This window comes from Acomys minous (genome assembly GCF_964271855.1).
Source record: "Acomys minous genome assembly, chromosome: 3".
NCBI lineage: Eukaryota > Metazoa > Chordata > Mammalia > Rodentia > Muridae > Acomys > Acomys minous.
The window spans coordinates 84,509,100-84,536,493 of NC_140485.1; the positions used below are offsets into that span (position 1 = coordinate 84,509,100).

Genomic DNA, 27,394 nt, shown 5'->3' on the forward strand with positions numbered 1-27,394 from the left:
ATGTCTTTCTCTCTCAAAGCCCTGAACAAGGCAGGGTTCGTCAGGGTCATGATGAGGGTGCTGAGCAACATGACGGAGGAGATGCTCGAGGTGCTCTTCTTGAAGGTGGACTTCGACTGCAGTGGCTTTGTCACCTGGGTAAGGAGGGGGCCCTGCTGCCACAGGAGGCTAGGAGAAGCTAGATGGTCCAGCCTGGATGTCTCAGCGGAGCAGGCAGAGGCTTAGAGATGGGAGGCGGCAAGTATCAGAAAGTCCATCTGGACCCTGGTACCAGTTGGGGTACTTGCCAGGTGAAGGGAAGCTTGGCGTCTGAGGGGTCTCCCTTGAGGATTCTGTGAGGTGGGCTCATTGGCCCCCCATGTCGAGACCTCCGTGTCTGGCATTCACTCTTCACATCCGAGGTACAGCTAGCTAGCCTCCCATCCAGGGTGAGGGATCTGCATCTGTACCATGACAGTATCATGGCCCTTTCTTGTCACCAGGGACAGGCAAGCTTATGGCTGTTGAATCCAGAACTGTCAGGTCTTCATAACATAGCAACAATGCATTCAACAGAGCATATGGCATTAAGCCTACAGAAACGTGCAGAGCCTGGTCAGGGAGACTGATGTCATAAAGAGGACGATGAGGCACCATGCCCAGCACTTTGTGTATTCCCCTCTTGGCGACTCACAGGATCCAGAAGGGATGGTGGATGGGAAATTTAGGCTCAGAGCCATTAGGAACTTTGTTTCAGTGTTACAGAACTGGCTACCTGCTGAGCCCGTATTTGAACCCAGGGAGTGTGCGTTACCAGTCTGTGGGGTAACTGCAATGAACACCTCCTCATGGTTTAGACATAATGTTCCCAGCATTCTCTGTCCATCTGCACAATGATTTTTACCAGCTCTTCTTTTTGTGGTGCTAGGGGTGGAACTCAGGGCCTTGTGCACACTAAGCAAGTGTTCTGCCATTGAGTTCCCTCCTCACCTTCCCTCCATCCCTTCCTTTCTCACTGAGATGAGATGTTGTCCATGTGGGTCTTGAACTCTTGGACTCAGGTGATCCTTCTGGGTAGCTGGGACTAAGATCTGTCAACATTCCCCGTTCCTATTTCCTGTTATGGCTTCAAATGTTTGCGCCTTGGCCATGTTTTCCTGAGGCTGGCCACTGGAGCCCAGAGTTGCAGGATAGGTGTACCTTCATAGCTGTGGACCTCCCTACTGTTAACTTGGTGATGGACTTAGACACATCAGACATGGTGCTTCAGTTGGATTGCCCTGTGTGCGAAGCAGAGGTGACCAGGAGCTTTCCATGGGTGTCTAGGTAGTGTGCCTGTGCCCGAGGGCTGCTTAGTGTTATACATTATGCTTGGCATATTTGAGATTCAAGCACAAGCCCCTTGCTTGGCTACGTCCCTAGTGAGTGCTCAGAGGACAGCCTTCAGAGCCACCTGCACTGTAGAGATTTAAGGGAAAACACTGTACAAGGCTTGGGTCCTCAAAGGCAAACATCAAGACCACCGCCAACGTCTTCTTCCCCTCGCTTTGTCTTTCCGAGGCAGCAGAAGTACGTGGACTATATGATTCGTGAGTTCCAGGGCAAGGAGAAGATGAGGAAGAGCCAGTACCGCCTGCGCTTCCACCTTCCCATGACCATCATCCCCCTGTAAGAGCCTCTTCCCTGCAGCTGGGGTGTGATGGAAAAGTGCAGGCGCCAGTCCTGCAGGGAGCCCCCTCCGCAGACCACAAGCCTCTCTGCTAGCCCAACCAAGGTGCTGGGTGGCCTGTTGTCCCTTCAGTTTGTCCTTCACAAGCTATGGGTGATCATGACGAGAAAGAAGGTGGGTAGCTTGTCCCCTAGTCACAGAGGAGCCTGATGGTTTGCCTAGGCAAAGAGACAGGAAGGGGCGGGGCTGTTCTGCATGCTTGTCCCCGCCTCTTCTGCACACTGCGCTGTTTCTCCCGTTTCCCTTGATGGGGCCAGTCTGAGCGAAGCTGGCAATTTCCTCCCCAGAACTACAGATGGCTCACACGTGTGCAGCTTGGATTCTCCTGAGAAGAAGCTACTCATAGACTCCCCGGCCAGGCTGTGAGGGCCTTGCTGACCCTTTGGAGAGGGTGGCCTTGGCTCTGCCTGAGCAGCTATTCACTCTGCTGCTCCCCTCCCCCTCCCTTCCGCCCCCACCACGGTGTCCACTGAAGTTTGGCCTTGAAGAGCTTCTGTAGCTGATGACCCACAAGAGAAGAGCAAACAGACTTATCTGATACAAGCTTTAAGTTTTCGTGGGATCCCTCCTAGGGAAGTGAAAACACAGAGGCTATAAATCCTGAGTGGTTGCGTGCTAGGTTTGAGGAAGAATGGAAAGTTATGGGGAAATTGCTTATTTAACTTTTGAGACGATGTGCATCTCAAGGGCTGGGGCTGGCCCCTAATCTGACAAGTAGGCTGAACTGATCCTCCTCCCTCTGCTGCCCACGTGCTTGGAGTCTAGGTATGATCCGGTTTTACGCAGTGGTGGGATCAAATCCTGAGCTTTACACGTCCCAGCCACGCCCTCCTCTAACGGATCTAAATCCCCCATTTTCCCTGGGAAATGAGGGCACGGCAGGGGAGGTGTAGTAACTGGAGGAGATGTGGCCAGCTTGCCCATCCCCAGTCCTCTCTGTGCCCTTGGCTTTTCAGAAGTAAGGTGGTGGTGCGTGCCTGGAACCCCAGCACTCAGGTGGTAGAGGCAGGAGGATCAAAAGTTCAGGGTCCCCTTCAGCTGCAGGATGAGTTGGAGACCAGCCTGGTATACAGGACACCCTGTTTCAGAAAAGAAAAAGAAAAAAAACAAAACAAAACAATCCCTCCCACTTGGATCTTATGTCCCAAACAAACTGCTGCTCAAACACCTTCAGCTGAAAAAAATATGTAATGGTGCAAAGCGCCACGCTTTGGAATGGCACGTCTCGCATTTTATCAGCCTTTTCCTTTCTATGCTGTGGCCCTGTCTCCCCCGCTGGCAGTCCTCCCCTAACACCCTAGGGACCAGGGGTGGTTTGTTGGCTTGCAGTGGTTCTCAACTTTCCTAACGCTGTGACCCTTTAATGCAGTTCCTCATGCTGTGGTGACTCCCCATCCCCCACTACGTTTGTTGCTTCTTCATAAGAGTAACTTTGCAGCCGGGCGTGGTGGCGCACGCCTTTTATCCCAGCACTTGGGAGGCAGAGGCAGGAGGATCGCTGTGAGTTCGAGGCCAGCCTGGTCTATAAAGCGAGTCCAGGACAGCCAAGGCTACACAGAGAAACCCTGTCTCAAAAAACCAAAAAAATAAAAATAAAATAAAATAAAAAAAAGAGTAACTTTGCTACTGCTTTGGGTTGTAATGTAAACACCTGATATGTGGCCCCTATGAAAAGGTCATTTGACCCATAACCCCCAATGGGTCCCGACCCACAGGTTGAGAACCACTGGCTTAGTGCTTGGCCCTCATCAGCCAAGGCTCTTGAGCTCGGCTGCCTGAGAGACTCCTTCTCTTTTCCTGGAACCACCCTGGGGTGGAGCACCAGCAGCCTGGGTTGTGTGGCTAGGGTGCCAGCACCTGTGGAGCACAGTTTGGTGAGTCTGCGGCCTGTCAGAGCGGGCTGAGGGAGGGCGGGCCCGGGTGGGCGGGCCCCTTAGAGAGCCACACCTTAGTGCAGGTTGTAGAAGAGTGAGATCTGGAGGTTGTCTCCCCCTCTGGCTGACTGGAGCTTTAGTGGAGAGGGTGCTTAATGGAGATCATAGAAGAGTGGCTGGTAAAGAGAAATTGTGGTTGGGAGTTAATTGAAGAGTAGCTAATTAAATATGAATAATGAGAGTTTTTATAACTGTAATTTTGACATGAATTCTTGGCTGGATGTAACTTCCTCCACCCGTCTTTCTGTTTCATCAGAGCTCAAGAATGTTTAAAATCTGGGACCTAAATAAATAAATAAATAAATAAGTAAATAAAATGCCAGGACACTTCTTTTATTTGCTCTAATTTATTTCTACAGCCTACAAACCCAGAGGGAGCTTGGATTTGATGGAGAAAGTAGCCCGAATAGCCAAGCAAAGTTTAGTTAATTTTATGAGTGAGTGACTCTTAAAAGTCAGCTTACCATTACTGAATCTGGGCTGAGCGCACACCCAGCACACCACCCTCTTTGATCCCTTCCCTGTCCAGAAAGGGAGAGGCGTGGCCACACATGGGTGAGGAAACAGACCTCCCTGAGACGCCATTCCCATGGCTGTGTTAGCTTCGGGCTCACCTCTCTGTTCCTCACAGTCTTTGGTCTTGATGGAAGGGGCAGACTTGAAGTGCTAGAGAGAGACAGCTGAGAATCGTGGTAACTCTCAGTGCAGAGAAGTAGGCCAATGGCAGGAGACGGGGATCTACAGCTAGAACGCGCGGCCCTGCCCGTCCTTCTTGGAACTGCAGTGAGACACGAACTGGAGTTGTGTTTCCCAGTGGCATGGCTTCCCCCTTAGCCTCAGTCAGCTCACGCCTGTGTTCAAGCTTTGGGAAGGGCCCCGGAGGAGAGATGAAAGCACTGGGGCTTAGTTCCAGCTAGCTAGGCCTGAGTGGGATGCAGGTGATGTATCCTGCCTTGCCCTGCCGTGATCCAAGCTGGGCAGATGACATGGAGGACTGGGAGCCCTCCGAGCCAGAGAGCTGGCCTTGCAATCCCTGGCCGGGAGCGCTGACGCGTGCTTGGCCTTTTTTGATCCAGTTGAAGTCCATTTGGAGAAGGGGCAGAGTCCAATGTCCCTTGGAGCTACCTTCAGTTTCTTGGTGGTGTGTGTGTGTGTGTGTGTGTGTGTGTCTGTGTGTGTGTGTATGTGTGTGTCTGTGTGTGTGTGTGTCTGTGTGTCTCTGTGTGTGTGTGTGTTTGTGTGTGTCTGTGTGTCTCTGTGTGTGTGTGTCTGTGTGTGTGTGTCTGTGTGTGTGTATGTGTGTGTGTGTGTGTCTGTGTGTGTGTGTGTGTGTGTGTGTGTGTCTGTGTGTGTGAGCACATGTGTGTAGCTGTCCCCTCTGGCTGACCTCTTGGTTCATGCAGACACTTCTTTTCTCAGTCATGTCTGCATGTTTCTTGCCATCTACAGGCGCCATGGGAGCGAGGTTGTGAAAGTGGCATTTTTAACCCAACGGTTTAAAAAGTTGGGGTGTTTCCTGACTGTCACCAAGGATGGGAAACTGCAGTTCTGGTCTGAGACCTTTTCAATGATGAGCCTCTTTCGGGTGAGTGGGGCACTCTTGGGGTTGGTGGCGCCTCTGCTGTGGCACCCTGAGGAGACTTGCCCTTGGCACTCATTATCCCGGCAGCCAGGCCCTGAAGTCACGATTGCGACTTGGCCATGGGACCCTCACACTTGTCATCTGCTAGGCGCCTCCAAAGCAGTTCAGCCAAGGAGCGTGTCCCTGGAGTCCCCATCTCAATGAGTGTTAGCCTCCAGCCTCTGTGCCAGTGCCCACCGTCTCTCCTTGCCCTGACATACCCCTCTGTCCCTAAGTCCAGCTGATTGAAACCTTTATCTGGACCAGGCAGAAAGTCATGGTGTCTGGGCTCTGGGGTCCAACTCCCTACCTATACCACACACCAGCTGTGGGATGCTGGCCGAGATGTCTGCCCAAGGAGGCTTGGAGTAGTAGCCCCTACCTGGGCTGTGGGGCACTTAATGGTATGGGGCCCAGGGCATGCTTGAGCAGGCTGAGGCGTTCAGTGAGGACAGAGGAGTATAAGCCAACATCATCAAGGCATTTCCGCTATCGCCTCATGGCCTAATGCAGTAAGGAACGAGGCATCCAGGCAAATCTGCTGTGCACTTGACACTGCCAGGCTAGTGGAGGAGCCTGCAGCCAATAAGGAAAGCCCTGCTTTCCAGGGCGTATGCAGAGCACTGTCAACACTGTGAGGGACTTTATATGTGGCCATACTTGCTTTACGCTTGCAGCAGGGGCCAGCCTTTGTAGGAGGAGAGACCTGCAGGAGGGTAAGGTCTGTGGAGGCTTCATTACTCTTTCACGTGTACACGCATGCACGTGTGCGTGTTCACATGTGCACTCCCGAGCCTGTGGTTTCTGGCATACTCTTGTCTTCCTTTTCTCCACATGTGCGTGGAAGGACATGTTAGTCGACTGATCTCCTGGCCGTGGCTGCTATATGTTACCTCTGTGGCCCTAAGGAGGCTGAGGAAGCCTTCGTGGGAAGTCTTGAGAGTCCTGGAGGGTCTTCCTGGAGGAGCTGATTTAGGGTTGGATGTTGGCAAGGGTGGGCCTTCCAGCACCATTGGTGAATGCCCATTGGGGGCTTGCTGTCAGGCAAGTGGGAGGCTTGGGAGGTGGGCTTGGCCTTAAGTCACTGGGACCATGAAGATGGGTGACTGCTGGGCCCATTTTACAGATGAGGGGACAGCCTGGAGGAGTTTAGCCAGGGCCCTGTTGCTAGTGCTGGCATTAAGGCTCCATGCCAGGGCTGTGCTTGCTCCAGGATCTTGTGTGGCAGGAAAGATCCCTGTGCCTCTCTGCACTCTGCTAGCAACTTTCCGTGGCCCGAGCCTCCTCTGTTCTTCTTCTGCCAGCTTACCCAGCCCCAGCAGTTCCTCCACCAGAAGATGTGGGTTGTCGACATGGTATATCTGCACAACATGAACCTCATTGCAGTTGCCTCGACTGGGCTAAAGATAGGTGAGTCCCCGGGGCTCTCCAGGCCTGCCCACGGCTTCTAGCGAGCTGTGCACTTGGGACAGACCCTGTTGGCTGAGCGACCGCGAGCACGAATGGGAGTCCTCTGGGAATGCTGTTGGATAGAGAGGCTGCAGTCAGTGGGGCCTCTGAGTGTTGCTGTAAGAGGGTCTGGTGTTGGCCCACTGTGTTGGTGACTGCTTTATAGGCCGGTGTGCTCAGTGAGTGCTGAATGTCTTCACACACCGAACAGTTCACATTCTAAAGCCCAGCCCATGCCAGCCTCTCTGTTTGATTCCCACCTTTTCTGGCTGCTGCCTCCAGCCCAGGCCACCTTCTGCTCTCACTGGAGCAGCACTGCAGCCTCCTCTTGCTTAGCGCATCTCCCCTGAAGATCCCCATAGATACAAATAGGCTTTTGAAATGTCTGTTTGCAGAAAACCTTTATACTCCCTGCCCCTACAAAGCACGGATGGAGGGAGGTCCTTGGTGTGGCCCACGAGGCCAAGACGGTCAGGCCCCTGCTGCCCATTGTTTTCCCTGGACCAGACCTTCCTCCTGTCATGCCACGCCAAGGCTACCATGACCTTCTCTTGCCCTTTCTGTTGGGCACTGTGGGTCAGTGTGTGTGCTGTGTCTTACTCCCCACGCACCTCCCCACCCCTTCTACTTTTCCTTTGATTCATTACAAGCGTTAGTTCCTCAGAGACCTTTCCGTAATCACGTAGTCCAAATCAGGTGCCTCTTAAAAAAAATATTGAAAGCTGGGTGTGGTGGCGCATGCCTTTAATCCCAGCAGTCGGGAGGCAGAGGCAGGTGGATCACTGTGAGTTCGAGGCCAGCCTGGTCTACAAAGTGAGTCCAGGATAGCCAAGACTACACAGAGAAACCCTGTCTCCAAAAACAAAAACAAAAACAAAAATTGCACAAGACAAGTGCCTCTTCCTGTCAGGCCCCTTCATAAGGTGGTCGGATATTTGTAAGCGTGAGTCTTTGGTATCTGCCTTCTTCTCTGTGCTGGAGAGGACATTCATGTGTGTACCCAGCTAAATGGGATGGAGAGCAGCTGTAACAGCCAGTGCCCAGGTTTCCGCCCTGGTCCTGCTACTCAGTACATGTGTGGCTTTGTGCAGTTACTTTATTTTGAAGGGCCTTAAGCTACCCAGAGGGAAAACAAGGTAATGCTCTGATCTCTCCTGAGTGTAGGTTAGTGATTGGATGGGTGAGGTGCTTGGCATACACTGGGTACTTTAGCCAACTCTGTCCTTATCAAGAGGACAGACTGTGAGGCAGCCGATCATAAGCAAGGGCTTGAGCAGTTTAGGAGCTTGTTGCTACCCATGATTCCTGCTGGTCTGTCCCATCGCCCTCAGCCTGGCCCTGGCTTCTCACGCCATTGAGTTCTGCTGACTGAACTGCTGTGGTCTGCTCAGAGAGTTTGGTCAAGGCCAGGGGCAAGGGTGGAAGGGCACCATTGTGGGCCTTGACCTCTGTGGCTCAGCCCAACTAGCCCTGCTCTGTGACCCATATCCCTTCTGGGGTGGCTGGGCCTGTAGGAAGCAGACACTTGAGGGCCTGTTACTCAAACATGGGAGGCTGCTCCTTAGCCTCATTATGCCAACTGAATTGAGGCTGAGGCTGCCAGAAGGTGCCAGGCTTCCAAAGTGGTGAGGTTTAGTCAGTAGCAGCTGTGTGTCAGGGCCTCATGGAAGGCTTTTGGGCAAGATGAAAATAATGTTTTCAGAAGATCAATGTCAGGCAGGCTGGTATCAGACAATGAGGGATGTAGTGAACCTACACAAAACCACTGTACAATCCCTTTCTCATATACATCTGTTTGTTGTGAATTTACCTGGTCTCTGATAGGCTTTGGGCTTCCAAGCTCTCACCCCGATGAGGGGCAGTGAGTGATGGGGAGGAGAGGTGGCTGTCTCTGTCTGCTCTAAACACCCAAAGGGGCTCACACAGGGACAGACTAGCAGAAGCCATGGGGGCCAGAAGTTGCCTGCTACCCACATTACCCAGGGCTCGGCCCTTGTTCCTTCATCTGTGTATCACGGCCACAGTCACTCAGCAAAGCAGAGCCCTGGGTGCTGTGTTAGATGCCGAGGATCCCACAGGTGCCATGCAGACATGCTCCGTGCTCTCACACAGCTCTCAGGCCAGGCCAGGCCAAGCCAGGCAAGCCCCTGTATCCAAATGCAACAGACATGGACTTAAGGCAGAGATAAAGGTGGTGAGGGGGACTGATAGGCAGGCAGCCAGGTGGGAGAATGCCAGTGGGCCTAGTGAAGAGGAGGCCTTTCTAAGAAGTGGTCATGGAGCTGATCTGGGAGGGTTCTGGGGATATTCAAGGTGGGCAGAGCAGGGGGTGGTGGGACCCAGAAGTGGATGAGGTTGATGTATCTCTAGAGCTTAAAGCTGGCACGATTAGAGCCTGGTGGCTGGATGGGGGCTGCAGGCCAGGTAGGGGGAGGCACGGAGGTGGTGTTCAGGTATAGAAGATATGCTGGGCTGTGGAGGGTCTGATCCTATAGGACTTTACAGGCTGAGGTCTGCACTGGGGCTTCGTTCTGGCTACAGTGGGGATCAGAGGGTAGTTTGCAGCTGGATCTTGGCTTCGTGAATGGCTGTTCTGGATCTGCTACCCTTGGTTGCTGTGGTGACGGGTGGTGATGGTGAGGTGGAGTGGAGTGGCCTACATGGACAGAGAGTTGGCAGGGAGTGCTGGGAGGTGCTTGCCACATCTAGAAAGCTCGCAGGCCTAGGACATGGCTCTTCGCTCTGTATGCCCCTCTCTTCTCTCCTTCCCAGAGTTCTTTGATGTCAGTAAACACAAATGTGTCCGGGCCTTCACCTTTACTGACCTGGATAGCTGTGTCAATGCCATGGACTATTGGTAAGTCTCACAGGAGATGGCTAGAGTGGCACCTACCACATCGCTGGGAAAGGGGCTGGGACCCTAGAGAGGCACCTAGGAGAGATGGTTCTGAGCTCAGTGCCATATTGCCCCTTGATGCTTCTTTCCCTGGGTTTACACAGTCACTCCGTCCCCTCCCCCTCCCCTGCTTTCTTTTCTCACCCCATCAGCCACCAAGTGTTAGCAGAGGCTTGCCCTGCTACACTGAGGTCTTTGGGAAGTAAAGTGATTGAAATGGAACCTGAATTTTGGTTCAGTGGTGACTAGGGTATGCTTGGCAGCTGGACAGAGGCCCAGAGCAAGGCTGGAATCTGTTGGAACTGTCCCTAAGGTACACAGGGCCCTGGGTCACTAAGGCAGAAGGCTCTGCAGTGCGGGGGTCAATAACCTAAAAGCCTCAAGCAGCCAAGAAACTCCATGCAGGAAGGATTGACACAATGATAATATCAGTAGTATCAGTGGGCAGCGAGGAGCAGGGAGGTCAGTTGGCAAGGGGTCAGCATGTCATCAGGACCTCCCAGGAGGTTCTGGCAAGGATGCCAGTGTGGTAAGGGCCTCCTTTATGAGCTTGGGAAAGCAGAAAGTAGGTCTGCAGAAAGTTCACTTTGTTTCCCTGTGGAACCCCGGTGCCCTGGCACAGTCTCCACGCTCACAGGGAGGCGCTCTTGGTTGTTCTGATTAAAGGACAACCCCCTTCTGTAGAGCTCCATCTCCTCTCTCCTGTAACCGAGCACGCTCTATCCTCATCTCTTCCCAGGTCCGACTATCACAAAGGAGTGTTCTGCTTCGGTGACACCAAGGGCAACGTCGTCATCTTCACCTCTGACAATGTGGCTGGTGGACTGTTCAACCCACTCATCCTTCCCCGGACCTCCAAATGGGGTAGCTAGGAGGCATGGGGATGGGCAGAGGCCTGAGGAGTGGGTAGACATGGGTGCTAAGTTGGCCCCGGTCTCTGAGACATTCTTGCCTCCGTGTTTCCCTGCTCTGCATCTCTGATGAGGCTCCTCAGTGCTCAGAGGGCCCCTGCTTATTAGGGCAGGGAGATGGTGCAGCAGTGATAGGAGAAGGTCAGAGGGTCTGAGCTGAGGGACAGTCTTTTGCAGGTGAGGACTGACTGAGGGATGCCGACCCTCCTCACCTCTGGGAGAATGAAATGCTCGGCTGGGACCCTGGGATGAGTCTCCTATCTTCTGAGGCCTAAGATAGTGGGCCCGTCTGATGGCTGAGAGAGGCCCTGGGTCTTCCTGGTTGTGAGCTATCTTTGAATGGGTGGAAGTAGGCTGGCAAGGCCGGTGGGCTGTGGCGGAGCCTGGGGGACCACCTGGCTCTGCAGCAGCATGAACAAACATCAGCACGCAGCTGTATGCAGACTCTTGCTGCATCGTCTCCTGTGGTCTCCACCCAGGAGGACTGAGTGGCTTGTTACTGCCCATTAAGTGGGTTAGTGAGCTAAAGCCACTTGCACACACCCTGGGGCTGGGGAGTGGCGACTGAGATCAAAAGGCAAGCAGCGTGCGCAGAGTACCCAATTCTCACTAGTTGCTCGGATGTGTCCTAAATTGACTAAAGAAGTCTTTGGAGCTTCTTTGCCAAAGGGTGCAAGGTCAACAGAGGTCATGGGCCTGGGGCTGCCTGCGAGACTCATTGGAGCTGGATTACACCAGGATGGAACCTTAGGTGTGGTGCTGGGCCTCTAGCCAGTCTAGAAGGCCAGGACTCTGGGGCCCTTCCTCCAGGAAACTGACCTCCCTTCCATCCAGGACACCAGAGCAGCCCTTGTTGGGTCCTCAGGCCTTGGCAAGGTCCCTGTTAAAGAAGGGAAGGAGCAAGTACTAGTGACCTGTTTTTCACATTTTGTGTGTGTGTGTGTGTGTGTGTGTGTGTGTGTGTGTGTGTGTATGTAAGAGAGAGAGGGGGGAGGGAGGGAGGGAGGGAGGGAGGGAGGGAGGGAGCACGCATGCGTGCTGAGGATTGAACCCACAGCCTTCTATGTGTCAGACAAGCTTTGTCGCACTGAGCTCACTCCCAGCTAGCGCTCTACTTAGTCTTTGCTCTGTCAGTCCCTGGTCATGTTTGTGCTACCCTGGGAGGGACTGTGGTCGTCGCTGTGATGGATGTGAACGGAACAAGGCAGGGTTAAGCTAGAGTGTCGGGTGTGAGTCCTCCTGGGCCACCTACTAAGGGAATGTGGTGAGATGCCAGAGGGGATGAGCAAAGCTAAGGCAAAGCCTTTCTGTGCCTCAGGCTCCTTATTCACATGGGGACAGCCATGCTTAACGTTTAGCCTCTGCTATAGGATGCATGGAATGACGTTAGGCACACGGACGTGCCTGCCAGGACCCCATAGCCTAGTGGGAGAGAGGGGCAGTAGGCCTTGCTGTGCACAGCTTCCAGGGTAGCAGCCACAAGCAGCATCCCGTCTGACTCAGGGCTGCTTCTGTGTGTGTCCATGTGTGTACACATGTATTCTGGATACTAATGCTTGTGTATGCAAATGTGTGGAGGCCAGAGGCTAACCACAGGCATCCTTACTTAGGAACTGTCCACCTTGTGTTTTGAGGCAGGGTCTCTTCGTAGGACCTGGAGTTCACCAAACTTCAGGCATCCTCCTGTCTCCACCTCTCTAGCTCTGGGGACAAGTGTGCTTTTCACAGGCTCTGGGGTTGAGGTTGAATCTCCGGCTTTGTGTAGCCAGCACCTTACAGACTGAGCTCTCTGCCCAGCCTGGGGACTTTTCTTTTTAGTAAGCTTCCTCTTACCTCTGTACAGACCCCTCGCCCCACCAGTATTTTCCCTGGGGGTTGCTTTCCTGAGACCAGCATTTCTGACCTACTTTCTTGAACAGCTCCTGAGCCTACAAGTGTCCCCTGGAGCCACCGACTCATCCATCTGTATCAGTTTGCTCTCCCAGGGGTTCATCAGCAGTAGCTTGGGTGGTTTCACAAGGTCAGGGCAGTTGGTGGGTGGGGTGCCTGGCATATATGGCTTGCTCGCTCATGATACATATGTGAGCCTTGTACTTGTTGGGACTAGTGAGCTCCATCCTTTGGAATGCACTAATGGGGAGCCATCTTGTTCAGATGGCAGAACCTGGGAGTGCGTGGCCCCTGGAAGCCATTGTGGCCTTGCAGGGTCATGCGGGACAGCAGGGAAACAGGTGTCACACGAGGATCCAAGGAGTGGCGGCCTGGCTGGCTGGTGTTCTGGAAAAGCATGGGAGACACACATCAGGGAAGATGTCATCTAAGCTGCCAGAGGAGAGGGTGCTAATGAGCATTCTGGTTGTTTCCCTGTCAGATCAATGGACCAATGTTCCCTTGCAGAGACTCTTAAGTGAGAGGTCCCCGCTGTATAAAAGCTTCCGAATGAAGGTAAGTTGTGTCTTTCTTTAGCCTGTAATTATCCATGTGCCTGCTCTACTCAAAAATAAATACTCCAGGGGCTGGAGAGATGGCTCAGTGGTTAAGAGCACTGACTGACTGCTCTTCCAGAGGTCATGAGTTCAATTCCCAGCAGCCACATGGTAGCTCACAGCCATCCTTAATGTGATCTGATGCCCTCTTCTGGCCTGCAGATGTACATGCAGGCAGAGCTCTGTATACATAATAATAAATAAATCTTAAAAAAAAATAATAAAATAAATGCTCCAAATGGATGTATGTTCTAGGCTCAGCCTCTGTCTGGGGGCTTAGGGTCGAAGAGCAGAGTGCAGGAACTGTTACATCCCATCCACATGGCTCTAGGGCACAGGTGTGTCCCAGGGCCAGCCCTGTGTCTCTCACTGCCTTCTTGGCTCCCTCCAGGCAGTGACAATGTCACCTTTATTCTGAACAGCTGCTGGCTTTCTGTTTGACCTCCCTACCCTCTCTCCCTCTCCATGCAGTGCTTGCTCAGTTCAACTAGAGGAAATCTGCCTTAGAATATAGTCATGTCATCCCAGAGGCTTTGTGTCCTACTTAAGACAATCTTAGGTCTTTAACTACAGCATCAAACACAAGCCTATCAAGCCCCCACCTTATTCCATTGTCAACCCCTTCCCTCCGGCACCGGACTTGGAGTCTCATGGATTCCAGGCTAGCTTTGAACTTGCCGTGTTTCCAAGGGTGACTGAGTTTCTGATCTTTTTGCCTCCACCTTCCCAGTGCTGTATTACAGTCATGTGCCACACTTATGTGCTGGGGATTGAACCCAGGGCTTTGTGCACGCCAGGCAGGCAGGCACCCCTGTCTACCGCTGTTCTCCTTGGCTTGCCCCAGAGCTCCCCAGGTCCCCTCTCACCCCAGGCTTGCAGAGGTCTGCTCAGCTCTCTGCTGTCTCTGTACTTCAGGTCCTAATGCCCTGCTGCTGCCTCTGCTGGTAGCTCTGTCCCCAGAACAGATTATGGGTCCTGACTTTGATTGTTCTTGCCCTGTGATGCTCACCACAGCGACAGCGCCTCAGGGACAGGGGCCTGGTGGCTTGTGCTCTATGTTCTGTCTCCAGTTCCTGAGTCAGGCCACCCAGGGCCTCGTGACTCCTGGTACGTTTGAGGAACAAATGCAGGAATGAGGCTCTCAGGGCAGATCTGAGTTGGACTCCTTAGGAACAGGCACATGACCTCACAGGAGGCTATACCCACACTATACCCCCTACCCCTTTTTTCTTTTTGAGACTGGGGTTCATGTTCCTCTATCTCCCAAGTGCTGGGATTGCCGCATGCACCACCGTGCTTGGCTCCTCCCCTCTTTTCATCTGAGGTTTTTTTCATTTGGGAGAAGCTGCCCTTGAAGTTACTAAGCATCCCCAGGGCTCATTCAGTGCCTTGGCCTCGGTACTGTTATTTTGACAGGCATTAGAGGAAGTAGTGACATAGACCCAACCCAGTGATTTCCACGTATAAGGTGCTGTATGAATATTTGGTAGTCTTTTTTTTTTCTTTCCCCCGAGACAGGGTTTCTCTGTGTAGCCTTGGCTGTCCTGGAGCCCACTCTGTAGACCAGGCTGGCCTCGAACTCACAGAGATCCGCTTGCCTCTGCCTCTCCAGTGCTGGGATTAAAGGTGTTCACCACCACCACCCAGCTATATTTGATAGTCTTTTTGATTCACCCCTTCCCTGGTCTTCATTCTCTTTGTTTGTCCTGGGGAGGGAAATCTCCAGACTGGGAGGCTAAGCAGTATTGCTATCCGGGGCCAGAGTGTGGATGTGGTACTTCGCCCTCTGTTGCTGTGATGAAACATTGAGCAAAGGCAATTTGGAGGAGGAAAGGGTTTCTTTGGCTTACATGACACCATCACAGTCTGTCACTGAGGGAAGTCAGGACAAGAACTCAAGCAGGAGCTGAGGCGGGAACCACGGAGGAGTGCTGCTTCCTGGCTTGCTTCCTTCTACAGCTCAGGGCCACCCACCCAGGCCTGGCCCCGCCCACAGTGACATGGACCTCTCACATCAATCATTCATCTAGAAAATGACCGTAGAAACACCTGCAGTCTAGTCTGATGGAGGCAGATCGTCTAGTCTGATGGAGGCAGATTGTCAACAGAGGCTCCCTCTCCCCGCATGACTCTAGTTGGTGTCAAGTTGATGAACTCTTGCCAGCACAGAGGGCAGTCGGAGCCTGGCCCAACCTGCCTTCTCTGCCCTGAGTGCAGAGCAGGGTAGTGGGCCCAGGAATGCAGGCTCCTGTAGCGGAGGCAGCCAGTAGATAGCAGACTGGGGCCCAGGCACCCCTGACTTCACTCTTCCTGTTTTGAAGAAAGAATGGTATTATCATGAGCCCAGTCGTTGTGGCAGAGGGAAGCCAGATCTGTCCAGGGATCAGCTGCTGTCCCCCTCCCTGTGTCAGCTGCTCCTTACCTGGGTTTCTCAACATCTTTAGCTGGCAGCATTGTCAACACCAAGGAAGATCTCTCGATGGCTGAACATGAGACCACCTTATTCAGCTGGGAGATGTATTTGACCTGCTGACACCAATTGGGGTGCAGACCCTGGGAGAACGAATGGCTGTTCTAAATCTAAGCGACTCTTAGAGAACAGGAGTCCAGATGATGGTAGGCTTGGGGCTTTTAGGCAGTTTTTGAGACAGGCATGGCCTAGACTCCTTGGTCATGGGACCTGGTTAGGACTAAGGGGCACATGGCTTTGTCCAAGCTGTGGTCTCTAAGGCAAGGGCCGGTCTATTGTTTTTAAATTATCTGTATTACTAGTAGGCCCGGCTGTGATCAATGAAGACATTGACACTGGTTATGTTTTAAAATAGCTTTAGTTAACCTGGGGCAGGGCAGACATTAATCCTCTAAACTACTTCCCATAGTGGGGCAGGTATGGGATCTCTGCCCCAATCCCATGCCATCTGCTTCTAATAACTTCTGTCCAGCTACCTCCCATCCATTATCCCAAATACGTGCTAATGTTCTTCATCTGGGCCAGATCTCCATCCACACCGGCCATGTGCGTCTCCTCCATCTAACCCACGGCGGCCTCCTACTGCTCTCCCCTCAGGTCTCTCTCCTGGTCTTTTCTTCTTCTTCCTAGGATTCCTCTCTCTCCTTCTTGGGACCCTTAGCCGCACCTCTAGCTCCTCTGCCCTGCCCAGGTGGGATGGCTTTTTATTAATTAAAAGGTGGGTCGCAGAGACAACAAACAGTAATTAGCATCAAAATACATTAGACCATCCCCTCCCCTCCCCAACACCAGTCCCATCCGGTGGTGGCCCTGGCCATGTCCCAGGGGCAGGATATGGAAGGAGACTGTCCCTGGGAGGTCACCTGCTACAGCCATTCTCTCCCCCAGGGTCTGCACCCCAATTGGTGTCAGCAGGTCAAGTTCATCCCCCAGCTGAGTGGGGTGGTCTCATGTTCAGCCATTTAGAGATCTTCCTTGGTGTTGACAATGCTGCCAGCTAAAGATGTTGAGAAACCCAGGTAAGGAGCAGCTGACACAGGGAGGGGGACAGCAGCTGATCCCTGGACAGATCTGGCTTCCCTCTGCCACATGCAGAGAGCCCTACTGAGAGAGCACTTGCTTCTGGGTTGGTGTATGTCAGCAGGGTGCTTTCCTGAGGCTTGTACTGGGTCCCAGAAGCAACTTGTATCCCATAGGCTGACAGTGAGGTGGGACCTAACACATGGGCTCTGCTTTCTGTTTAATCATCATTCTGAAATTTCTATCAGTGGCAAAAGGATAACAGGCCTCTTTCCTCTGTCTCTGTCTCTGTCTCTCTGTCTCTGTCTCTGTCTCTGTCTCTCTGTCTCTGTCTCTCTCTTGTGTCTGAGGCTGTGGGTGGGGGGAGGAAATGCATGCCCTAGTGCACATGTGGAGGCCAGAGGACAACCTTGGCCGTTGGTCCTCACCTCCACTGTTTGAGACAAGGCCTCTTTGTTCATAATGACTGTGTCCACCAGACTGGCTGGCCTGTGAGACCCTGAAGGTTCTTGCTTGCTGTAGAAATACTGCATTACAGAGGCGGACTACAATTCCCAACTTTCCCTGGCTTCCGGGAATCCAAACTCACGTCCTCACACTTGTGTAGAAAATATTCTACCCACTGACCCACCTGGCCAGCACCAGTCCTCCTGTTTTACCTACCAACGTGTTAAAAACAAACAACAAAAACTAAATCAACTCCAGCATATGTTAAGGAGGTACACAAAAGGCATGTCTCGTCTTTTCTCTCTCTTTCTTTTTTGAAGGGAACATTGAGACAGGACCTCATGTAACCCAAGCTGGTCTCGAACTTCTGATCCTCCTACCTCCACCCTGCAAGGCTAGGATTACAGGCCTGTGCTAGGCTCAGTATACACTTCTGACTGAAGTAGTGAAAGCCAGTGGCTTCCCCCTGGGGGCCTCGGTTTTCTCACCTGTGGGGTGAAGCCAGTGCCCACCTCCTTTACCTCAGGGATTCTCTGAGCTGATAACACTTTGGGTGGCATATGTTGATCCACAGTGTGAAACCAAACCACAGAACTACCACCCTCAGAATAAGTCAGGTAGGCTAGCAAAAGGCACATCTTCTCTGTCCACAGCAAGCCATGATGCAGAAAGAGACCCCTCCCAAGCACACACATGTATTCTTAGAGATGGTTCAAACATGTTTCCTTCATTCTAGAGATTTTAATTGTATTGCATTTGATGGCAGGGTCACCTCACCGTGGCCCCTGGAGGCTGGTCCTGCTGCCTTCCTTTTCTCAGCTGCTCATCTTTCCATTCTAGACTTGCAGGCCCAGAGTTGAACCCCCTCCCCCCACCGCCCGCTGCCTCATGCCTTCTGATTCTCTGTCCCTGCTGTGTTTGTGCCGTCCATTCTTCCTTTCTTTTCTTTCTTTCTTTCTCTTTCTCCATATTTTTGTTTGGATTTTGAAAGAGCCTTGCTGTGTCGTTCAGGCTGGCCTTGAACTTGCCATCTTCCTGCTTCTGTCATCTGAGTGCTGGGATTATAGGCATGAGCCACCATATCTGCCTCTTGTGTTTTGTTTTTCCCTTGTGCTAGGGGACCAGACCCAAAGTCTTGTGCTTGCTAGGCAAGTACTCCATCACTGAGATAAAGCCCACACTTTCTCTTGCTTTATCTCCTTTCTTTCTTATAATTTTTTAAATTTTATTTTAGAGACATGGTCTCACTGTATAGCCCTGACTGGAGCTCCCTATGTAGACCAGGCTAGCCTCTAATTTACAGAGATCTGCCTGCTTCCTGAGCTCTGAGATTAAAGGCATGCGTTACTGTTCCGTGTGTCCTCCTCCTCCTTCTGAGATGAGTTTCTCTGTGTAGTCCTGGCTATCCTGAAACTTACTCTGTAGACCAGGCTGGCCTTGAACTCAGAGTTGTACCTACTTCTGCCTCCTGAGTGCTGGAATTAAAGGCATGTGCTACCACCACCTGTTGTTTTCTTAATTAACATTTTTATTTTAAAAATCTCAAATATATACATAAGAGCATAAAAAACTATAATTCCTTATTATCACCTGGGAACTAGTCTAAGTTAATATTTCCCCAAGTCCCCAGAATGTCTTGTTCTAATTCTTTGGAATCAGATGGTTCTGAGCAGAGGGATGGTGGGTCTAATGTATGTCTTCAAGCCCAAGGACCAGGAAGAGGTGGGGACACCAGGGAGGAAACTATCACAATAGTTCATTCAGGCTACGCATGATGGTGACCTGGAGTTAGCCAAGAGTGGAGGTGGAGTGCAGTACCACCTGAGGACAGGAGGTGGCAGTATTGGCTGCCTGTTGGTCTCTGGCACTTGGCCTTTTGGGGGAATAACCATTGTAGTGAGACTTGAAGTAGCTGAACCTGACCCTGTGGAGTCAACCTCAGCTTCCCAGGGCCCTGAGGGGCCAGCTTCCCTGTAGTTGGTCTTACCTGAGCTCTTCAGGTGATTGAAGGCAGAAGTGGAGCTGATAGAGGGTCAGGGTTTGGGCTTGTAGGAGCTAGTGTGGAGTGCGTGAACTGACCCACACTGCCTCCCCTCCTTTTTCCCTTACTTCTTCCACCACCGCCATCCTGAAGACGTTGTCACTGCTCACTAGGTTCTCTCTGTCTGTTGTCCCTATACACAACCATCCACACATCTCCAGCTGGGGCCCTCCACAAACCCTTCATAGTCCAGGCCCCGCCTACCTTGCCTCTGACCACTTCTGCCAGCCCTATAACCTTGGACTTACTGCGGCCTCAGTCTGAAGCCGGGCTCTCCCTATAATGCTCCCCTTGGTCATCCCCCCTGCAGGTTCCTGCCTCCCATCACGCTCTGTAGAGAGGCTATCTAAAGTGACTCACTCCGTTTTCTCCATTGCTTCCCCTACAGGCTTCCTCATGGTTGGCCACCGTCCCTCCTGGCTCCATCCATTTCCTTGCTCCTGTGCATTGCTCCAGGAGACAGGACTGTAAGGCAGGGAGCACAGTGACTCTTGAGTCCTGGCAGGGAGCAGGAACCAGTGGGTGCCTGTCGCACAGATGAGTGATTCAGTCTGAAGCAATTCCTTCTATGCTATCTTGGTGACTGTTGTTCTAGAAAATTTCTCTGCACATAAACACATAGAGGGAGGCATCTATCTTTTGTTTAAAACCAAACCAAAACAAACCATACCAAACATGTACCTACTATAGGGATGGTGACACATAGCACTGCACTCTTGTGGAGGTCAGAGGACCACTTTTGGGAGTCGGTTCTCTCCCACCATGAGGTTTGGGTCCCAGGAGTTGAACCCTGGGACATTAGGCTTGGCAGCAAGGGCTTTTACCTACTAAGCCATCTCACTGGCCCACATCTCTGGCTTACCAGTGGGTGGAATAGATGAGTTCTTGGAATTTTGAAGCAAGACTGGAGGTTACTAAACAGCTGGGAGGGGCTGGAGAGATGGCTTAGTGGTTAAGAGCACCGCCTGTTCTTCCAAAGGCCCTGAGTTCAATTCCTAGCAACCGCATGGTGGCCCACAACCATTTATAATGTGATCTGACACCCACTTCTGCAGATAAAGCACTCATATACAATAAATAAATTAATTTAAAAAAAAGAAAAAAGAAACAGCTGGGAGGCTGCTATGGAAGTTATGGGGCTCTAGAGTAGCCATGGTATGGCGTGAAGGTGATAAGGAAGAGTTGGCCTGGCTATCAGTCCGGTCAACTTCAAGAAAATCCAGTGGCCTGTGTGGGGGAGCTGACGGCCCTGGGATCCTGTTAGGGTCTCTTGGACCTTTGAGCCCTGTCTAGCCCTTCCTTCTCTTTCTCATTCCTGGGTGTCTTGAGCCATTTCCTCTTGTGCCCACCAGGCCCTGGCAGCAGAACCCTCTTCCCTCTGCAGGTGTGTGACTGTTGTGCACCCTTGCTCTTGCTCTTAGTGTTCTCATCTCATCAGGGCCAGGACTGCATGTGTGAGCATGGGTGACCTGTGACATCAGCCAGTACAGAGTGAGGGCGCAGTGTTGGTGGCCGTGGGCTGCTTTTTAAAATTATTATTTTTATGTATTTTTTATTTGTGCCATGGCTTGGAGGATACCTGCCTGGGGATGATAGAGGGTAGATGTAATATCATGTTAAATTTTGTTCTTGGAACAACACAAAAACATTTTACAAGTGGAAAGACTTGCTCATGTTTGGAGGCTTTTTCTTTCTAAAGAGTGGGTACCTCCCCATGAGCTACCTATTTTAGCATCTGCTACTTCACCAGTAGTGCTGGGCTATACTTTGGGTACTGTGTGTGTGTGTGTGTGTGTGTGTGTGTGTGTGTGTGTGTGTGTGTAACTGGGCAGGTCTTAGGCCGCTCTTCTTCATGGATAGAGAGATAGTGACTCCTTCCCCACCAAGGACCTAGCTCCCCCCTTTCCCAGGCCCAGGCTGCTGATCTTAGCCCTGCATGTACCCCCACCCCTTGATTTTATATCCTAGGTTACCATCACTGACTTTAAGAAAAGGAATTCTTTGCTTTGAATTCTGTCCAGACAGGAGCTTTTTGGGTAAGTAATCTTTGTGCTCCCCAGAAGCAGAGTTGGGGATGGGGTGGGATGCAGCAGCCCGGGGTTGTCAGATCTGAGGACAGGGCTCTGTAGCTCCTGGCCTCTGTCTGGATTCCTGTGATCTACTCACTGGGAGGTGTGGTGTGACTCAGGCCCTGTCAGAGACAGAGATAGAGAGGAAAGGACAAGAGGGACAGCGATAGGTCACAGTGGCCTTCCCCAGCATGACGACTCTGGCTGGAGCCCCGGCCTGGCCCTGGATGAAGGTCCCAGTGTAGACCCTGGTAGCTGATACTCATTTCTTGGCTTCAGCAACTGGTGGCTATGACCCCCACATCCGCCTGTGGAACCCCCTGGTCGCAAAAAAGCCTGTGTGGATGATGAAAGGACATCAGACATCAGTGACGCACCTTCTCATGAACAGCTACAACACCAGCATCCTGATCAGCATTTCCATGGACAAGGTGTCACCCTCATGAAGCGTGTGCTTCTGTCTCCCATACATCCAGCTCTGTTCCCTGGGAAAAGACACTCACCATGGGTGGTAATGTATCTCAGCCAGTATGGGGAGGAGTCTGTGTCATAGAGGAGCTTTCCTGGCCCTGGTCTCAGGCTTTGTCAAAGACACACAGGCAGATGCTCTGGTAGAGTCTAGAACTAGCCTAGAGTCGGGGTGGGGGGAGCAAGTGAAGACGGGAGGCAGGGTATGGGCTGCCTGTTGTCTTTGCTTTAGCTTGCTGAGCTTAGGAGAGCAGGTAGTACAGAGGTGCTTAGGACACCAGGGATGAGGCTCTGTTCTTCCCCACTCACTGAGAACCTGGATCATCTGGGCATTAGTTTAGTTTCTCTAGGCTGGGCTGTGGCAACAGCAGACACATTATACATGGGTGGCCTTGCTTGCAGGGGCATCCCCAGGGCTTACGGTGCTGGCTGCATCTGCAGACCCTTCTGCCTATTGCCTATCCCCTACAGAACATTCGAGTGTGGGACCTGCAGGAATATGTGTGCCTCCAATCCATCGGTGGGAAGCTCTTTCCTCTGGGCAACTGCCCCATAACCAGTGCCTACATACACAAGGACAACACCCTCATCTGTAGCACCTACAACGTGAGTGGCTGTCCTGGGAGTTAGGCGCAGCTAGCAGGGTCTGTCCTGTGCTGGCCTGGCCCTGGAGTCCATGAGGCTCTGGCTTTTGCGCTTCCTTGAGAGTGGATTCTGGATCCCAGCTCGTCCTCTTCTCTACCCTGCTGCCCCTATTCCATCCCCACTCAAGCGCCCTTTGGACACTCCTGTCATTTCTCCATGCTCCTTTGGCCCCATCAGTTGTAATTGTGAACTTCAGGAAGGCAGGCAGGCCCTGGAGAAAACTGTCAGGAAGAGTGCTTGTGAGCTATGACCTGCCTGGTGCCCTTGGGTCAGCCTGACGTTGAGGATGGAAAGAGGGGAGGACTGGCTAGAGCCAAGGTGTGGCCTGGTACCTCATGAGAGCCCAGTGGACAAGAGACAGGATGTTCTGTCTAGAGAGCTTTACTGAGGCCATGTACTGAGCCTCAGAGTGGCTTGGCTGCTCTGTCAAGGGTCACAGGTGTCATCCTGTGCACATGGCTGGCTCTCCCCTTTGCAGCAGGGTTGTGGAGAGATAGCAGGTAGGTGCTTACTACTTGCTTTGTGTTGGACTGGCTGTTAGTATTTTTAAAAACTTAATTAGACCTTTGAAGTTCATTTCCACTCATTCTGGGAATTGTGTAGGCTATCTGGGTGGGGCTATGACAGCATTTAACCCCCAGCTTTGTTGGGATGTAAAAGTATATTTACTAAGGTAAGGTTAATTTAGTAGAACATGCAAGGTCATGTGACAGTGTTGGGTTGTCAGGGTTCATGGCACAGGAGGTCTCCTTTGCATGGGACTGGACTGGTTACAGAAGGCTTCCTGAGGGTGTTACTGAATTTGTGGGTCACAATCTGTGCCTTGAGTCAGGTCCTCAGCAAGCCAGTTAAAAGAGCCAAGTTATCGGTGGAAAACAGAAAAAGGAGATTTATGGCATCTTGAAGTGAGATCCAAGAGCTACTTAGAGGGCCAGTATCTAAACAGCCCCAGGCAAGTGCTGGGCATACCCACCATTAACCCAATGCTCTCTGTAGCCCAGTCTCATCCCGTAAGATGGTCTGAAGATTTGGTAGAACTTTGTGGAATCTCTTTCCAGGAGACAAGTCTTCCCTCTGACTGGCACCTTTCCTCCTCCTAGCATGAGATCCCCTGGGAAATTCCCATTCCTCTGAGGCCCATCAGTTCAACAGTCCCATAGTCAGATGGGAAGACATAAATGTGTCCTTAGAATATCCTCATGTCTGCCAAGCCGGTTATAAAGGAAACAGCTCGGGAAGGCTTTAGCTCCTCAGAAGGCAAGAGGACCATGGATTTGGGCCTCAGGGTTATTGGGACATGAGGGATCAGGAGTCCCAGTCCTGGGAATAGGGACCTTGGAGAGGGAAAAGAGAAGATACAGAATTCTGAGTCTTTGAGGAGCCTCGTGGGGGTACACATCCACAGATGTTTGGATGTGATAGTATTGGAGGTTTCTCCTCAAGGCTTTAGTCACTGTGGGTCTCTCCCCACCCAACAGATTGGGATCCTCAGAGGGTACTTGGAATCCCAGGGCCCCGTGAAAACAGGGAAGATGACGACTCACAACACAGCCCTGTGTGCCGTCCTCTACAGCAAGATATTGAAGCAGGTAGGTGGGCAGGGCTGGCCTCAGCAGTTGGAAGGAGCGACAGTGACAGTGTCAAGATCCAGCCCTCTCCATGTGTCCAAGTTGGCATTCAAGTAGCAGTCATCCCACGTGGCGCACTGGAAATGGTTAGTGCCTTTGTAGTCCTGGTGTCACCAAAATCTAGATATGAGGTGCTCTTGCAGACTGGTTGGCATGGGATCTGACTGAGCTCTCTGCTCTGGTCACTGGATTTTGACCCCTCTAGGCATCCCTGCCTTGGGCTGCGTCACTTAGGTCAGCTCTGGGCAGGCAGTCCTCTTAGCACGGAAACAGATGCTAGTGTGGGGTGTCCCTCAAGGTCCCCACCCTGACAGCTACCATAAAGTACCTCCTTGTGGAAGCTGCATTCTGTTTCTTTTTTCTTTTTTAAGATTTATTTATTTATTATTATGTATACAATGCTCTGCCTGCATGTGCACCTACAGGCCAGAAGAGGGCATCAGATCACATCATAAATGGTTGTGAGCCACCATGTGGTTGCTGGGAATTGAACTCAGGACCTCTGGGAGCAGTCAGTGCTCTTAACCGCTGAGCCATCTCTCCAGCCCCCTGCATTCTGTTTCTTATGGGAAGGGCACCGCAGCCTGTGCCCTCAGCTGAGGAGATGCCTCAGCATGGACAGGATAGCTGGCCACAGAGAATACATCTAACGATGTGGACAGAAAGGGCTGCAGGCTTCTGTCCACTCCCAGGGGCACCTCTTGTCAGGCCTGGCAGCAGATAGGTTGGCTCTCTGCGTAGGAGTGGACTTTGGCTGTGTAAAGCTGGAGCTTTCCTCTAATATGGCTTTTAGCATCACTGTCCAGTGTCGAGCTGCCTTAGGGCTCTTCATGGCTGCAAAGCAGCATTTATGTTTGTTGGTAAACACACCCAGCTCTCTTCAGTGGCTGTATCGGTTTAGAGTACCCACATAGGCTACTCTTGGAGCAGGATGAAGGCAGCAAATGCACAGCCATCTTGCCTCCTCAGCGCTTCTCCGTGGAGGAGCTGGGAGCCCACTCCCTGCTTGGCTTTTTCTCTCTTATTTTGGTCCTGACTAAAGGTACTTTGGCAAGCATCTTCTCTCTACCATGGATTCTTTTCTCCAGAGAGAGCGATGAGTGTGTTGATGTAAACCACAACTCTCACTCCATGAGGAAGAAGATGAGCATGAATATGAAACTAAACATGAATAACTGTGGCCTGGGAACATGGATTCAGGGTGCCCCAAATTACACGTTCTCATGTTGAAGTGGTTACGTGAGCTTTTATAGTCACAGAATGAGAAGAAAGCCATACATGGAGGCATTTAACCAAACATATTCATGGGAGCAGCAGGTAGTGAGTGACAGTAAAGCAGAGGGAACTCTGTTGTTGGTCTCAGATGTTACCTGATGCTATCCTCAGCCTTAGAGCCAGTGGAAACTGGTTTGCTAAGCCAACACAGTTTAAAGACTTTACTCAGAGTTGAAAGGGTGCTAGGTCAGACCCAGAGGTGGACAGTGAGTGGCTGTTAAGGGAACTAAGGACAGCTCAGGACCAATTGGTCTGGATCTGTAACAGTCCAACCGTCTGTAGTCATGAAGTTAAAGTAGTCAACCAGTGCCATAGAATCTTTAACATAGCAGTGGCTTTCCCCTCTCTTCTGGGAACTTGAGTTCCCAAGTGACATTTTTGCACTAATGAGGGCTTTATGAAATTGATTCACTTAAAAAAGAGCAGTAGCTGCAGTTTTGTGACACAGAGCCCAGGAAGGTCTGTTTTCAGGAATAGGTTGCTGAGGTGAGGGTGGGGTTGATCCCACTGTGGCTGACCCGCTTTGCTTACTCAGGCCTGGGGATGGCCCCTTCCTAGAGCATCTCCCAGTCCAGGTCTAAGAGTTGAAAGCTTAGGGATAGAACCCACAGGGCACAGAATTCTAGAGCCTAAATGGAACGATAGACCATGGGCTTCCTGGCCCTGGCCCAGGGGCGAGCTGTCGGGGGCCCCAGATGCCACCTGTGACCAGCCTAAGCTGCAGTACAGAAGGACAGGGTGAAGTGAGATGACAGCCTTGACCTCCAAGCCTGAAGGCCCAGGATTGATGGACAGCTCTGGTTTTTAGGATGCGGGATGGGAGCAAGGGCTGAAGGAGGGTAACTGACCCTGGGCTTGTGGGAGTGATGACTTTATCCCAACGCTACGTACAGTGCAGGGGCAGAGGGATGGAGGAGGCAGTCTGGTTGCTTCTGCAGACCTCAGCTGAGGCCTGAGGCTCGAACGAGACACCAGCTTCCCCAGTCCCAGGTGTGGCGCCTGCAGGGTCCACTGAGACGAAGTAAGTTGTCCTGTGGGATGCATGGACCTTACCGCCCTATGAGATGTACCGTGCTGAGATGTGCTGACAAGTCATGGCGCTCGGAGATTCAGGCACTTCTGGGTGCTTGGAGAATCAGTAAAGTGAACAACACACTTTCCTGTCAGACACTGGGCCATCTTTGACTGATGAGTTTAGGCCTCTGCACGCCTGCTTGAGAAGAATGGGTGTTAGGCCCCTCTGGCTTCACTCCAGGACAGAGGAAGGGTTCACCCTAAGGCAACTCGAGTCTCTGCCCTATAAAGCAGAACTGCTGCTCACTTAGAACGGAAATCCTCCAGTCTCAGAGTATTCTAAGGCCCAACTAGATATCCCACTGGCTTTTTTGCAGGGTTGGGTTTCTTTGGCTGTTTCTTATGCCCCACCTCTGATCTCTGTGGTCTACAGGATGCTGTGTGGTTACCTGGGAGGCCATTTTAATTTTATTTTATATTTTTAGAAACCTCTGAGTGCTCACACACCCCACAAGCCACCACTTCACAAAGATGCTCTGAAGGAAAAGGAAGAACTCTGGAAGAAGATGCTGCTGCACCCCAGTGCTTCAGTGGAGAAGGTGAGCTGTGCTCAGCAGGGCCATGGGCTGCCAGGCTGGTCAGGGTGGATGTACCCCGGGCCTGGTGAAGTTTCAGAGTTTCAGAGAGGTTGGCCAAGTCCTGGGTAGGGGTGGGGCTGGGAGAGAAGTGGCTTTTCTAGAAACCACTGTTGGAAGGCTCTCTCTTTGCCTGGGATGGTGTTTTATAGTGGGGTGCAAATTGGGTTGGTCCGTCTGTGCTCCTCTCTTCCTCCTGTGCCTGTCCTCTCTCTGGCCTGGACCCTTGACTATGGTATTCCTCTTATAGTTTCTGAAGACCCACGTCCTAGCTGTGGTGTGGAACCGTAGCTGACATAAACCCTTGGCCAGAGTGTGTTATCACAGCAACAGGAAGCCTAACTAAGACACCTAGCACCAGGGCGGCTTTCCTCTCTCAGTGCTGAGGGTGACCCCGAGCTTTAGCTCCTCCTGCTCACGGCTCTCACGTGTTGGGATCAAAGGTGTTTGCCACTTGGTTTGTGCAGCGCTGAGGAGCGCACCCAGGGTCCACACATGCTAGGTAGGCACTCTGCCGACGGAACTAATATGATTTTTTTTATTACTGTGTATATGCTTGTCTGCCACGTTTATATGTGCACATCCACGAAGGTGCCCAGAGACCCAGGAGCGTCCTCTCCTGAGGACAGACTTCCAGTGGCTGTGAGCTGTCCTGGCTTATTCTGAAAGGTCCCAAG

General features: G+C 52.0%; 1 protein-coding gene across 1 annotated transcript; it reads left to right on the plus strand.

The window, feature by feature from the left end:
* Positions 1 to 27,394, plus strand: LOC311593812 (cilia- and flagella-associated protein 337-like; the record flags this gene model as incomplete). Its single annotated transcript, XM_084775226.1, is given in 14 exon segments — positions 1 to 138; positions 1,544 to 1,647; positions 5,092 to 5,227; positions 6,568 to 6,673; positions 9,485 to 9,569; positions 10,348 to 10,472; positions 12,891 to 12,964; positions 16,364 to 16,438; positions 16,442 to 16,494; positions 20,952 to 21,019; positions 21,332 to 21,483; positions 21,992 to 22,126; positions 26,568 to 26,681; positions 27,309 to 27,394. Coding segments are annotated over 14 exon segments (1,440 nt in total). The 3' UTR covers positions 27,384 to 27,394.